The following is a 15,958-nucleotide window of genomic DNA, read 5'->3' on the forward strand; positions in this document are numbered from 1 at the left end:
GGCCTGTAGTTTTTCTTTGTGACATCTTTTTCTGCTTTTGGTATAAGGGTGATGGTGGCCTCGTAGAATGAGTTTGAGAGTGTTCCTCCCTCTGCTACATTTTGGAAGAGTTTGAGGAGGATAGGTGTTAGCTCTTCTCTAAATGTTTGGTAGAATTCGCCTGTGAAGCCATCTTGTCCTGGGCTTTTGTTTGTTGGAAGATTTTTAATCACAGTTTCAATTTCACTGCTTGTGATTGGTCTGTTCATATTTTCTATTTTTTCCTGGTTCAGTCTCAGAAGGTTGTGAATTTCTAAGACTTTGTCCATTTATTCCAGGTTGTCCATTTTATTGGCATATAGTTGTTTGTAGTAATCTCTCATGATCCTTTGTAGTTCTGCAGTGACAGTTGTTATTTCTCCTTTTTCATTTCTAATTCTATTTATTTGAGTCTTCTCCCTTTTTTTCTTCATAAGTCTGGCTAATGTTTTATCAATTTTGTTTATCTTCTCAAAGAACCAGCTTTTAGTTTTATTGATCTTTGCTATTGTTTCCTTCATTTCTTTTTCATTTATTTCTGATCTGATCTTTATGATTTCTTTCCTTCTGCTAACTTTGGGGTTTTTTGTTCTTCTTTCTCTAACTGCTTTTGGTGTAAGGTTAGGTTGTTTATTTGAGATATTTCTTGTTTTTTAAGGTAGGATTGTATTCCTATAAACTTACCTCTTAGAACTGCTTTTGCTGCAACCCATAGGTTTTGGGTCATCGTGTATTCATTTTCATTTTTTCTAGGTATTTTTTGATTTCCTCTTTGATTTATTCAGTGATTTCTTGGTTATTAATTAGTGTGTGGTTTAGCCTCCATGTGTTTGTATTTCTTACAGATATTTTTCCTGTAAATGATATCTAGTCTCATAGCATTGTGGTCGGAAAATATATTTGATATGATTTCAATTTTCTTAAATTTACCAAGGCTTTATTTGTGACCCAAGATATGATCTATCCTAGAGAATGTTCCATGAGCTCTTGAGAAGAATGTGTATTCTGTTGTTTTTGGATGGAATGTCCTATAAATATCAATTAAGTCCATCTTGTTTAATGTATCATTTAAAGCTTGTGTTTCCTTATTTATTTTCATTTTGGATGATCTGTCCATTGGTGAGAATGGGGTGTTAAAGTCCCCTACTATTATTGTGTTACTGTCGATTTCCCCTTTTATGGCTGTTAGTATCTGCTTTATGTATTGAGGTGCTCCTATGTTGGGTGCATAAATATTTATAATTGTTATATCTTCTTCTTGGATTGATCCCTTGATCATTATGTAGTGTCCTTTGTCTCTTGTAATAGTCTTTGTGTTAAAGTCTATTTTTTCTGATATGAGAATTGCTACTCCTGCTTTCTTCTTATTTTCATTTGCATGGAATATCTTTTTGCATCCCCTCACTTTCAGTCTGTATGTGTCCCTAGGTCTGAAGTGGATCTCTCGTAGACAGCATATATACGGGTCTTGTTTTTGTGTCCATTCAGCCAATATATATATCTTATGATGGGAGCATTTAATCCATTTACATTTAAGGTAATTAGCGATATGTACGTTCCTATTTCCATTTTCTTGTTTTGGGTTTATTTTTGTAGGTCTTTCCCTTCTCTTGTGTTTTCTGCCTAGAGAAGTTCCTTTAGCATTTGTTGTAAATCTGGTTTGGTGGTGCTGAATTCTCTTAGCTTTTGCTTGTCTGTAAAGCTTTTGATTTCTCCATCAGATCTGAATGAGATCCTTGGCTGGGTAGAGTAATGTTGGTTGTAGGTTTTACTTCTTCATCACTTTAAATATGTGCTGCCACTCCATTCTGGCTTGCAGTTTCTGCTGAAAGATCAGCTGTTAACCTTATCAGTATTCCCTTATGTGTTATTTTTCCCTTGCTTCTTTTAATATTTGTTCTTTGTATTTAATTTTTGATAGTTTGTTTAATATGTGTCTTGTCCTTGAATTTATCCTGTATGGGACTCTCTGTGCTTCCTGGACTTGATTAACTATTTCCTTTCCCATATTAGGGAAGTTTTCAACTATAATCTCTTCAAATATTTTCTCAGTCCCTTCTTTTTCTTTTCTTCTTCTGGGACCCCTATAATTCGAATGTTGGTGCATTTAATGTTGTCCCAGTGGTCTCTGAGGCTGTCCTCAATTCTTTTAATTCTTTGTTCCTTATTCTGCTCTGCAGTAGTTATTTCCACTATTTTATCTTCCAGGTCACTTATCCGTTATTCTGCCTCAGTTATTCTGCTATTGATCCCTTCTAGAGAATATTTAATTTCATTAATTGTATTGTTCATCACTGTGTTTTTGCTCTTTAGTTCTTCTAGGTCCTTTTTAAACGTTTCTTGTATTTTCTCCATTCTAGTTCCAAGATTTTGGATCATCTTTACTATCATTATTCTGAATTCTTTTTCAGGTAGACTGCCTATTTCCTCTTCATTTGTTAAGTCTGGTGGGTTTTTGCCTTGCTCCTTCATCTGCTGTGTGTTCCTCTGTCTTCTCATTTTGCTTATCTTACTGTGTTTGGGGTCTCCTTTTCACAGGCTGCAGGCTCTTAGTTCCCATTGTTTTTGGTGTCTGTCCCCACTGGCTAAGGTTGGTTCAGTGGGTTGTGTAGGCTTCCTGGTGGAGGGGACTAGTACCTGTGTTCTGGTGGATGAAGCTGGATCTTTTCTTTCTGGTGGGCAGGACTGCATCTGGTGGTGTGTTTTAAGGTGTCTGTGGCCTTATTATGATTTTAGGCAGCCTCTGTACTAATGGATAGGCTTGTGTTCCTGTCTTGCTAGTTGTTTGGAATAGGGTGTCCAGCACTGTAGTTTGCTGGTCGTTGAGTGGAGCTGTGTCTACGCTTTGAGATGGAGATCTCTGGGAGATTTTTGCCGTTTGATATTACATGGAGCTGGGAGGTCTCTTGTGGTCCAGTGTCCTGAACTTGGCTCTTGCAACCAGAGGCACAGCCCTGACGCCTGGTTGGAGCACCAAGAGCCTGTCCTCCACACACCTTAGAATAAAAGGGAGGAAAAAGAAAGAAGGAAAGAAGAAGATAAAATAAAATAAAATAAAGTAAAATAAAGTTATTAAAATAAAAAGTAAAAAATAATTAAGAAAAATGTTTTTTAAAATAATTAGAAGAAGAACAGACAGAACCCTAGGACAAATGGTAAAAGCAAAGCTATACAGACAAAATCACACACAGAAGCATACATATACACACTTAGAAAAAGAGAAAAAGGGGAAAAAAATATATATATATCATTGCTCCCAAAGTCCACCTCCTCAATATGGGATGATTCATTGTCTATTCAGGTATTCCACAGATGCAGGGTACATCAAGTTGATTGTGGAGATTTAATACGCTGCTCCTGAGGCTGCTGGGAGAGATTTCCCTTTCTCCTCTTTGTTCGCACAGCTCCCAGCGTTCAGCTTTGGATTTGGACCTGCCTCTGCATGTAGGTCACCTGCGGGTGTCTGTTCTTCACTCTAACAAGATGGGGTTAAGGAAGCAGCTGATTCAGGGTCTCTGGCTCACTCAGGCCAGGGGGAGGGAGGGGTACGGATGCGGGGTGATCATGCGGTGGTAGAGACCGGCGTGACGTTACACCAGCCTGAGCCGCACCATGTGTTCTCCCAGGGAAGTTGTCCCTGAATCACAGGACCCTGACAGTGGCGGGCTGCACAGGCTCCCAGGAGGGGAGTTGTGGATAGTGACCTGTGCTTGCACACAGGCTTCTTGGTGGCTGCAGCGGCAGCCTTAGCATCTCATGCCCATCTCTGGGGTCCGCTCTGATAGTCGTGGCTCGCGCCCGTCTCTGGAGCTCCTTTAAGCAGCGCTCTTTATCCCCTCTCCTTGCACACCTGGAAACAAAGAGGCAAGGAGAAGTCTCTTGCCTCTTTGGCAGCTCCAGACTTTTTCCCAGACTCCCTCCCAGCTAGCTGTGGTGCACTAGCCCCCTTCAGGATGTGTTCGCACAGCCAACCCCAGTCCTCTCCCTGGGATCCGACCTCTGAAGCCCGAGCCTCAGCTCCCATCCCCCGCCCGCCCCAGTGGATGAGCAGACAAGCCTCTCGGGCTGGTGAGCGCTGGTGGGAATCTCAGCTTTGCCCTCTGAACCCCCATTGTTGTGCTCTCCTCTACGGCTCCGAAGCTTCCCCCCTCCGCCATCCGCAGTCTCCACCCACGAACGGGCTTCCTAGTGTGTGGAAACCTTTCCTCCTTCACAGCTCCCTCCCACTGGTGCAGGTTCCATCCCTATTCCTTTGTCTCTATATTTTCTTTTTTCTTTTGCCCTACCCAGGTACATGGGGAGTTTCTTGCGTTTTGGGAGGTCTGAGGTCTTCTGCCAGTGTTCAGTTGGTGTTCTTTAGGAGTTGTTCCACATGTAGATGTATTTCTGATGTATTTGTGGGGACGAAGGTGATCTCCACATCTCACTCTTCTGCCATCTTGAAGCTCCTCCCCTCATTGTCTTTTGTCTCAAGGTATTTTTAGATTTCCTCTTTGAGTTCATCATTGACCTTTTTTTAATTTTTTTTGTAGCATGTTATTTAGTCTCCATGTAATAGTTTTTTTCTTGTTTCTTTTTCTGTGGTTAATTTCTAGTTTCATGCTGTTGTGGTCAGAAAAGATGCTTGAGATAATTTCTATACTTTTAAATTTGTTGAGGCTTATTTGGTTCCCTAGTATGTGGTCAGTCCTAGAAAATGTTCCATGTGTACTTGAAAAGAATGTGTATTCTGGGGTTTTCTTTGCATGTAATGTCCTGAAAATATCAATTACATCTATCTGTTCTGCTGTATCATTTAGGATCTTTGTTGCCTTCTTGATTCTCTGTCTGCAACTATTATTGTATTCCTGTCAATTCCTCCCTTTATGTCTGTTAGTATTTTATGTATTTGGGTGCTCCTATATTAGGTGCATATATATTGACAAGTGTAAAATTCTCTTCTTGTATTGATGCTTTTATTATTATATAGTGTCCTTTGTCTTTCTTTACGGCCTTTGTTTTAAAGTCTATTTTGTCTGATGTGAGTATTGCGACCCCCACTTTCTTGTTATTTCCGTTTGCATGAAGTATCTTTTTCCACACGCTGACTTTCAATTTATGTGTCTCCTTTGCCCTAAAGTGGGTCTCTTGTAGGCATCATACAGTAGGCTCTTATTCTTTTATCCAGTCTGCCACTCTGTGTCTTTTGATTGGAACATTTAGTCCATTGACATTTAAGGTAATTATTGATAGTTATGTACCTATTGTCATTTTAAACCTTGTTTTCCCATTGATTTTATATTTCTTCTTTGTCCTTTTCTTTTTCTTTTTGTGGTTTGATGATTTTCTTTTTTATTATACTTATATTCTCTTCCTTTTGGTTTTAGCCAATCTGTTGTATGTTTTTGATTTGTGGTTGCCCTGTTTTTCAAGTATGTTATCCCCTTCCTTTATCTACTTGCCTTAGACAAGTAGTCATACTGGCTCAACCACATTCTAGGAAAAAACATCTACATATTCTTACTCTCCTCCCCCACATTTTATGATTTTGTTGTCCTCTTTTACATCTTCATGTTAATCTTTTTTGCTTTTCATTGTTGTTATCATCAGTTTCACAGAAAATTTTTAATTTTTTTTTTAATCTGTGTACTGGCATATTTAAGTGATTTATTTTCCAGTTGTAATTTTCTCTTTCCTATAGATTCTTACTTCTTTTGTATTTAGAGAAGACCTTTCAATATTTCCTTTAGGATAGGTTTAGTATTGCTGTATTGTTTTAGTTTTTGCTTGTCTGAGAAATTCTTTCTCTCTCCCTCTATTCAAAATGATAATCTTGCTGGATAGACTATACTAGGTTGCAGAGTTTTCCCTTTTAGGACTTTGAATATATCTTACCATTCCCTTCTGGCCTGCAACATTTCTGAGGAGAAATCAGCTGACAGCCTTATGGGGTTCCCTTGTAATTAACTCTTTGTTTTGCTCTTGCTCCCTTTAGAATCCTCTCTTTATATTTAACTTTTGCCATTTTTAATATAATATGTCGTGGTGTAGGTCTGTTTGGGTTTATCTTGCTTGGGATTCTCTGTGCTTCCTGTACTTGGATATCTGTTTCCTTCTTTAGGTTTGGGGAGTTTTCAACCATAATTTCTTTAAATACATTTTCAATCCCCTTTTCTCTTTCTTCCCCTTCTGGAATCCCTATTTTGTTTGTTTGGCATGCTTTATATTATCCTATAGGTCTCTTACATTGCTTTCTCTTTTTTTCTTTAATTTGGCTTTCTGTCTTCTGTACTGATTGGGTGATTTCCATTATTCTATCTTCCAGGTCACTTTTTTGTTCTGCATTATTCATTCTGCTATTCATTGCCTTTAGCTCAGCTTTCATCTCTGCAAATGAGTTTTCTAATTTTTCTTGGTTCCTCTTTATAATTTCTAGCTCCTTTTTACAATACTCTGTATTTTTGTCTAGGCTTTCTTAATTCTTTCAGTATTTTCATTGTCTCCTTTTTGAAATTGGTGTCTATTAGACTGAAGAGTTCTGTTTCATTTGTTCTTTCAGAGGAATACTCTTGGTCTTTTAACTGGGCGTGGTTCCTCTGTTTCTTCATTTTACTTGTATTTCTCTTACTCTGTGAGTTTAGGAGAAACAATTATCTACTGTGGTCTTGAAGGGCTATTTACATTTGGGGGCACCCCTGTGTAGCTTGTGTGGGTTTAGTATATTTGGTGTGAAGACTGTTTTTAATATGGATACATGTCGCCTTTTTCCTCAGCATGTACTGGTCATTATCCCCTTGATAGGGGTGTGCAGATGTGGTGACTGGTGCCTGGTCTTGGGATTCTCAGTGGTGGTGGTTCAGGCATGCCCCTGGAGCACACGATGGGAGTGGAGGCAGCTTGCAACCACTCCTGGTGTCTGCAAGGTTGGCAGCAGTGGCTCATGAACATTCCTGGGGTCTGAGGGGGAGGTGCAGGGGCCCACGACCACTCCTCGTGTTTGGGCAAGTGGCAGTGGCATCTCACGACAGCCCCTGAAGCCCATGCAGGCAGTGTCCTGCCCTCTGCGAGCATGTGCACAGGGGAAAAGGCTACAATCTGTGCCCAGCTCCTCCCCTCGCGCACCCCCCAAACAATGATGACTGGTCTCTAAGCAGCCCAGGCTTCCTCTGAGTACTCCCCCAACCACAGTTGCACTAGATTCCAGCCCCCTTAGTCTATCTCCACACAACCAACCCCAGTCCTCTCCCCAGTTCTGATCCCTGAAGCCCAAGTTCCAGCCCCCAGCCCCCACCAGCACTGGTGGACATGCATCAGGCTGGGGAGTGCAGGGTGGCAGCAGTGACCACCTGTGCAGTTCTCCCTCAGCTCTGGCTACCACAAACCAACTGCTATGCTCTCCTCTGAGGCTCTAAAGCTCACCTTCTGTCCCGGCTGATCTCCCTGCTAGTGAGGAAACTTCCCCTGGTGCAGAAACCTTTCCTCTTTCACACCTCCCTCCCAGGGGCTCAAGTCCTGACCCAATTCCTTTCTCACTTTCCTTTTTTTCTTTTTTCCTACCCAGTTACATGGAGATTTTCTTGATCTTTCAGCAGTCTGAGGTCTTCTGTCAGCATCCTGTAGATATTCTGTTAGAATTGTTCCACATGTAGATGTATTTTTGATATATTTGTGGGAGGTGAGCTTCACATCCTACTACTATTCCATCATCTTGTTCGTTCCCTAGTTCTTTTACCCTTTATATTACCCCTTTCCTTGTTCTTCAGAGGTTTGAGATGCCAGCACACGGAAAAACTGCCTCCAGATTCACAGGCACTGCAAAATAAAATTGGAAATCTTCATTAAAGTGTATATGGGGAGAAGTGTGATACAGTTGTGGGGGGCCATTATTTGGAGGAAGTGATAAGAAATAATGTCTCTGAGAATAAAATCGTTAGTAAAGCCATTACAGTATTTTTTGTATGCCTTTAGCAAATGAGTTGGTACTAATTTGTGTTTAGTTTACGTGCTCTGATAATGGTAGCTTGTGTTTATATAGTGATTTAAATGCTTAGAAAGTAAAATGACCATTTTCCCCTAGGAAGCTACAGAAGATCAGTATTATGTACTCTGCTCAAGTCCACATTGATAATGACTAAGTAAACCAGGTTCTTATGGTTTTGGATAACAAGTCCTTGGTCTTTAGACTCCATGTACTATGTATGCCTTCAAGATAATTGTATTTACCCTCTTTGAGAGAAATCTCTATCTTCCAGTTGATGTTCTTTGGTCAAATGGACTTATTATTCATTAAAACTGAACTGTTAAGAGCCTCAATTAGTTCTCTGTTTTCTGACATTCACTGTGCCTTAAATAATGTTTTACATATTCTTAGTTTGGGGGTAGTATTATTGGTAGGACATATTTTAATTCAGTTTAGTTTAATATAACCTATCATTACCCTAAAATACGTTCTTTTAAATTTTTTTTCCCTTTTGACTGCAGCTAGTATTGATATTTAGCAAGAAAGTAAAGGAAATAACATTTGTTGATGCTCATCATGAACTAAACATCTCCCTGAGTGATTTTTTAGGTGTAATTTAATATAATCATGTATCCCAAATAAGACATTATCTTATAATTCAACATATACTCGATAAGATATTTAGTAAATGGCTACCGTATATCAGGTATTGTGCTAGGATACGGAGATAAAAAGAGAGAGAAAACATATTTTCTGATCTTATGGGGTTCTTTTCAGTCAAGGAAAGGAGAGATAAGGCTAAAAATATTGCAGATGCTATGATGCTATGATCACAGTACATAATTCACACATTCACTCAGTAAATGATTTGCCAGGCATAGTTTTATGTGCTGGGGAAATGGTGGTGAATGAAACAAACAAAAATCTCTTCCCTCACAGAGCTGACATTCTAGTAGTTATCCTAAGGATCACAAAGGGACAATCACTTGGGTCATGGAAATGGCTATTAGGAATCTTTGGAACATCAGTTATATATCAAAATGATTGTGTGAACATTAGAAGTAAAGCTACTTTTCAATCTGTAACCTCATATCCTTGAAGTAATGCATAGGGTATGCTGTGGTGGCAGGTTTCCATTATCAGGATCCTTTCTGGAACCAGCCAGTTCCTAAAGCTGTCAATTTTGTCCACCCACACCATCATGAAAGATAAATTCATTTAAAGCTAAATAAGGTAAATGGTACAATTTGTCTCACTTGATTTAGTGGTAATGTCTTCAATTCTGTAGTGTATGTTAGATCTGAAGAGATTTTTCTTTTTTAAATGGAAGACTCTTAAGGATGTTGAACTTGCTTTTTCCATTGTTCAGTCTTTCAATTCTAGTGTCATCCAAATGTGCCTTATCCATCTTATTCTTTCCTTGTGCAAAAAGATATTTTCTGTAAGTTTTCCATATATTAAATTTGGTTAACCATAATAAGATAAACCATACTTTCATAAAATGTCATTATTATTATCATTTAAGAGGCTAGATTTTCTCAATGAGCAGAAATACCGCTTCTTGCACCCTCAAGTTTTGTTGTGAAATCAAACAAAATTACTAATGAAAACATCAAAATACCAAAACCCTGTGAACTCCTACATTGATTTTATTCATTTTGTTAATTTCAGTGAACAGAGCACTACAAAGAAGGCTCTCTCTTTGCAGCCCTCATAAAAACCATTTATTTATTTACATAGTTTTCATTTTTTATTGTATTTTTTCTAAAAATATGTTATTGAATCTACTTTGTTTATTCAGTAAACAGTAAACAATTATTGAGTGTCAGAACTATGCTGGGATATAATGAAACTGACATATAAAATCATCCCCATCAAATGAAGGTGACAGAAAATAAAGATCCCTATATGAAAGGTCAGTAGTTCTATGACAGACGTATTTTATACCACAGTTATAATTCTAAACTAGTTTTCATCTTCTTAGCACATAACCTCTCTACAGTGCTTCTTAAACTTTAAGATGTAAGGAATAATCTGAGTAGTATGTTGAAATTGTGATTCCTGGACCCTAGAGAAATTCAGCATGTCTGGGAATCTGCATTTTCACAAAGACCAGGTGTTTTGGGAGTTGGTGACCCTTACCCTTAGACTTCATTTAAAGAAAGAGTTCCTTTGTGACGTTTCCCTTTTGCCGAAACTTTCCTAAGTGAAGGTCCCATAAGGCCTCTTTTCAATCCTCCACCTGTTTATCTTAATGCCATGCTCTCAGGATTTCCAGCTGAGATTTACCAGGTCCATGTGCATCTCATTACCTTGACTTGAAGTAATCCTCCCTAGTGTAGTGCTGACCTTGTTGGAGTCAGTTGTACCTAGTCTGAGAATGATACCACTGACTGTCGCCTCATCCAAAGACTGCATCTAATGGTGCAGCTACCTGGAAGACGATGATGATGGAAGGCCCCCTCGTGATATGACAAAAGAATGCTTTTTAAACAAGGTATTAAGTTTGAACACCAGCTAGGAACTGACTAACTGTAGGGGAGTACTTTAGAAATATTAATCATTTAACTCTCATTAACAAATTTATAAAGCAGGTGCTATTATTATGTTCATTTCACAGATAAGGACACTAAGGCTCAGTAACTTTCCCAACATCACACAGCTACTAAGTGGTAGAGCAGGAATTTGAACTCAAGTCATCTGGCTCCAGGATCTGATGGCTGTAATTAATATCAAATGCAGCCTTTCCCTTAGTCAAAGGAACATCCTGTGATCCTTTTGCTACCACCATTCATATCAGAATGACTTACAGTAAGTTACATAAACAGAAGAAAAAATAAAACAACAAACAAAAATCATCTCAAAAGGAAAACAAAACAATATAAACATTATATAGGATAGTTTTTAGTGTATTTTCAAATCAAAGGTATATTTCAACTTCAAATTACAGGAACACTCTACAAAGTAAAAAGAGCCCAGTAGACACATAACAATATAGGGTAACATATCTCATGTTCTCAGAAGGGAAGATAACAATTCATTTTACAATTTTTTTTTCCTTGAAATACAGGATACTCCATTAAGAGCATGAATTTTTGAGTCAGAAAGATAAGGCTTCTAATTCTTACCTGTCATTTACTTGCTTGATGATCTGTGGCAGTTTGCTTAACTTAATTAATTCTCAGCTTCTATGAAATGGACATGCCAATACAGGGTTGGGTGAATATTAAATAAGATAATTATGTGAAGGGCTTGACAGTGCCAGGAACATTGCAGTCTCTCAACAATCAGTTCCTATTTACTGGTATTATTATTATTAGCAGTAATTAGTAGTAGTAGTAAATAAATTTAATACTTTTAGTAGAATATATTTAGCCAGAATATTTTTGGTGGAAGGATTGTAAAAGCAGTATTGATGGTGAATCTTCCTTTTGACATCATGACTATAAAATGTTTACTTTGTGCCCTTGAGATTCTCTCTTCTGAGATTGGCCCATTTATCTTTACCAGGTGATCAACCCAACACGCCTCAACTGCTAGCCCTGGCCTCACGCCTGCGGGAGAGCGCTGAACTCTTTCAATCAGATGAGATGCGTCCTGCTAATGACCCCAAGGAAAGAGCTCCCATCCGTGTGCGGATGCTGAATGAGATTCTCCAAGACATGGAGAAGAGCTTCCTGGTGCAGCGGGCACCTCCAGGGTTTTACAGGTAGGATGTGTGCTCAAAATTTGTATTTTTATGCCTCTCAATGAAATATTTGTGTTTAATGTTCAGAATGTGTACCTTCTGTGAACATAACGCTATTTTTTTAATGTGAAGAAATTATATCTACAATTTTTTAAACAAATTTATTTATTTATTTATGGTGGCATTGGGTCTTCATCGCTGCACACAGGCTTTCCCTAGTTGCAGCAAGCAGGGGCTACTCTTCATTGTGGTGTGCGGGCTTCTCCTTGCTTTGGCTTCTTGTTGCAGAGCATGGGCTCTAGGCGTGCAGGCTTCAGTAGTTGTGGCATGCGGTTTCAGTAGTTGTGGCTTGTGGGCTCTAGAGCACAGGCTCAGTAGCTGTGGTGCACAGGCTTAGTTGCTCCACGGCATGTGGGATCTTCCCGGACCAGGTCTCGAACCCGTGTCCCCTGCATTGGCAAGTGAATTCTTAACCACTGTGTTACCAGGGAAGTCCTATATCTACAATTTGAGGGGCATTCTCCTCCCCCAAAGCAAAGTTCAACTGCATAAATAGAGAATAAAGAAAACTTTTTCTTTATACCTGTAAATATTGATATTATCTGTAGATATAATTTATATCTATATGATAATGGTTTAGCAGTATCATATACAAAATGACTAAGATTTTCTTTTACAATTAAAGTCAATATGAATCAAATGTGTTATAGCTACTGAAAAACCAAATGGATTTATAGGTTGTACTGCGAGAAATACGCTTTCTTGAATGAATCAGGAGATGTCTATATTATTCTGTCCTAGTAAGTCCACTTCTAGAGCATTGGATTTAATTCTAGAAACTGCATTTTAAGAGGGAGTTAAGTATGTTTAATATTCAGGGGAGAGTGGAATTTACAGGAATCTTGAAACAATCAGGGGATTAGACATATTTGGTTAGAGGGTCACAATAGAGTGATTTCTGAAAACATTTTAAGAATTTTAACAGATATTTTAATAAAACAATTTTCACATAGAACAGGGATTCAATTTAGGCTCTTAGAGGATGATACAAATATGTACTTGTTTTTGAGGTTCCAGAAATAGTAGAAATTAAACAAAGGGGGAAAATGGAGTTTAAAAGATAACATGTTTTAAATGTTTTTTTTTTTTTTTAATAAGTAACATTTATTGACCACTAAATATGTCTCAGGCACTATGTTAAAGACTCTCCATGCATTAATTAATTTAATCCTGGCAAAACAGCCAATGGATTAGGTACTCTTAGTATCCCCATCTTATAGATGGAGAAACTGGTATCAGAAAGGCTAAATGACTGGCCAAAATAATAAAGCAGACTTCAGAGAATGTCCTGTCTCTCACTTTACTAAAAATGTTTTTTCTGTTTTTAAAAAATTTTTATTTTATGTTGGAGTACAGTTGATTAACAATGTTGTGTTAGTTTCAGGTGTACAGCAAAGTGATTCAGTTATACATATACATGTATCTGTTCTTTTTCAAGTTCTTTACCAATTTAGGTTATTACAGAGTATTGAGCAGCATTCCCTGTGCTATACATTATGTCCTTGTTGGTTATCTATTTTAAATGTAGCAGTGTGTACATGTCAATCCAAAACAACCATCTATCCCTCCCCCTGACCCTTCACCCAAGCAACCATAAGTTTGTTCTCTAAGTCTGTAAGTCTGTTTGTTTTGTAAATAAGTACATTTGTATCATTTTTTTAGATTCTGCATATAAGCGATATCATATGATATTTGTCTTCCTCTGTCATATTTCACTTAGTATGATAATCTCCAGGTCCATCCATGTTGCTCCAAATGTCATTATTTCATTCTCTTTAATGGATGAATAATATTCCATTGTATATATATACCACATCTTCTTTATCCATTCCTCTGTTGATGGACATTTAAGTTGCTTCCATGTCTTGGCTATTGTAAACAGTGATGCAATGAACATGGGGTGCATGTATCCTTTCAAACCATAGTTTTCTTTAGATATATACTCAGCAGTTGGATTGTTGGATCGTATGCTGGTTCTGTTTTTAGTTTCTTAAGGAACCTCCATACTGTTCTCTATAGTGGCTGTACCAAATTACATTTCCACCAACAGCGTAGGAGGGTTCCCTTTTCTCCACACCCACTCCAACATTTATTGTATGTAGACTTTTTGATGATGGCCATTCTGACTGATGTGAGGTGATATATCATTGTTATTTTGATTTGCATTTCTCAAATAATTAGTGACGTTGAGCATCTTTTCACGTGCCTCTTGCCCACCTGAATGTCTTCTTTGGAGAAATGTCTATTTGGGTGTTCTGCCCCTTTTACTGGCTTGTTTTTTTGATATTGAGCTTCATGAGCTGTTTGTAAATTTTGGAGATTAATCCCTTATCAGTTGCATCGTCTGCAAATATTTACTCCCTTTCTGTGGGTTGTCTTTTGTTTTATTTACGGTTTCCCTTGCTGTGCAAAAACTTTTGAGTTTAAATAGGTCTCATTTGTTTATTTTTGTTTTTTGTTTCCATTATTCTGGAAGACAGATAGAAAAAAGATACTGCTGTGATTTATGTCAGAGTGTTCTATGTTTTCCAGTAAGAGTTTTATAGTATATGGTCTTATATTTAGGTCTTTAAACCATTTTGAATTTATTTTTGTGTATGGTGTTAAAGAATGTTCTAATTTCATTCTTTTTTTTTTTTTTTTTTTTTTTTTACATTTAGCTGTCCAGTTCTCCAACCACTATTTATTAAAGAAATTGTTGTTTCTCCACTGTATAGTCTTGCCTCATTTGTCATAGATTGATTGACCATAGATCCTGGGTTTATTTCTGGAATTTCAATCCTATTCCATTAATCTATATTTCTGTTTTGGTGCCAGTACCATACTATTTTGATGACTGTAGCTTTGTAGTATAGTCTGAAGACAGGGAGCAAGACAGTCCAAGAACATAGTATATCTTTCCATCTGTTTGTGTCATCTTTTATTTCTTTCATTAGTGTTTTATAGTTTTTGGAGTATAGATATTTTGCCTCTTCAGGTAGGTTTATTCCTAGGTATTTTATTCTTCTGGATGTGATGGTAAAGGGGATTGTTTCTTTAATTTCTCCTTCTGTTCTTTTGTTCTTAGTGTATAGGAATGCAAGAGATTTCTGTGTATTTATTTTGCCTCCAGCAACTTTATCAAATTCATTGATGAGTTCTAGCAGTTTTCTGGTAGCATCTTTAGAATTGTCTCTGTATAATATTATGTCAACTGCAAAAGGTGACAGTTTTACTTCTTTTTTTCCAGTTTGGATTCCCTTTATTTCCTTCTGTTCTCTGATTGCTGTGGCTAGGACTTCCAAAACTATATTGAATAAAAGTTGCAAGAGTGGGCATCTGTGTCTTGCTCCTGATCTTAGAGGAAATGCTTTCAACTTTTCAATATTTACTATGATGTTGGCTGTGGGTTTGTCATACATGGCCCTTATTATGTTGAGGTAGGTTCCCTCTATGCCCACCTCCTGGAGAGTTTTTATCATAAATGGGTGTTCAATTTTGTCAAAAGCTTTTTCTGCATCTACTGAGATGATCATATTATTTTTATTCTTCCATTTTTTGATGTGGTGTATCACACTGATTGATTTGCAGATATTGCAAAAGGCTTGTGTTCCTGGGATAAATCCCACTTGATCATGAAGTGTGATCCTTTTAATGTATTGTTGGATTCAGTTTGCTAGTATTTTGTTGAGGATTTTTGTGTCTATGTTCATCAGTGATATTGGCCTGTAATTGTCTTTTTTGTGGTATCTTTGTCTGGTTTAGATATCAGGGTGATGGTGGCCTCGTAGAATGAGTTTGGGAGTATTCTGTCCTCTGTGATTTTTTTGAACAGTTTCAGAAAGATAGATGTTAACTCTTCTCTGAATGTTTGATAAAATTTGCCTGTGAAGCCATCTGGCCCTGGACTTTTGTTTGCTGGGAGTTTTTTCATCACAGTTTCAATTTCATTACTTGTGATTGGTCTGTTCATATTTTCTATTTCTTCCTGATTCAGTCTTGGGAGATTGTACCTTTCTAGGAATTTGTCCATTTCTTCCAGGTTGTCCATTTTATTGGCAAAGAGTTGCTTGTGGTAGTCTCTCCATGAGAGCCTTTGTATTTCCATGCTGTCTGTTGTAACTTCTTGTTCATTTCTAATTTTATTGATTTGTATCCTCTCCCTTTTTTTCTTGATGAGTCTGGCTAAAGGTTTATTGATTTTGTTTATCTCTTTAAAGAACCAGCTTTTAGTTTCATTGATCTTTTCTATTGTTTTCTTTGTCTCTATTGCA

The 15,958-nt window shown here is 37.7% G+C and overlaps 1 protein-coding gene across 1 annotated transcript in view; it reads left to right on the forward strand.

Moving 5' to 3' along the window:
• NAALADL2 (N-acetylated alpha-linked acidic dipeptidase like 2) overlaps positions 1 to 15,958 on the forward strand; it is a gene marked incomplete at its 3' end in the record, with an annotated part of 1,060,707 nt that overhangs the window by 989,047 nt on the left and 55,702 nt on the right. Inside the window, exon 13 of the mRNA XM_082654140.1 lies at positions 11,468 to 11,666. Coding sequence (XP_082510266.1) covers positions 11,468 to 11,666 — 199 coding nt within the window. The remainder of the gene's footprint in view (positions 1 to 11,467; positions 11,667 to 15,958) is intronic.

Source organism: Grampus griseus (assembly GCF_964374135.1).
Source record: "Grampus griseus genome assembly, chromosome: 5".
NCBI lineage: Eukaryota > Metazoa > Chordata > Mammalia > Artiodactyla > Delphinidae > Grampus > Grampus griseus.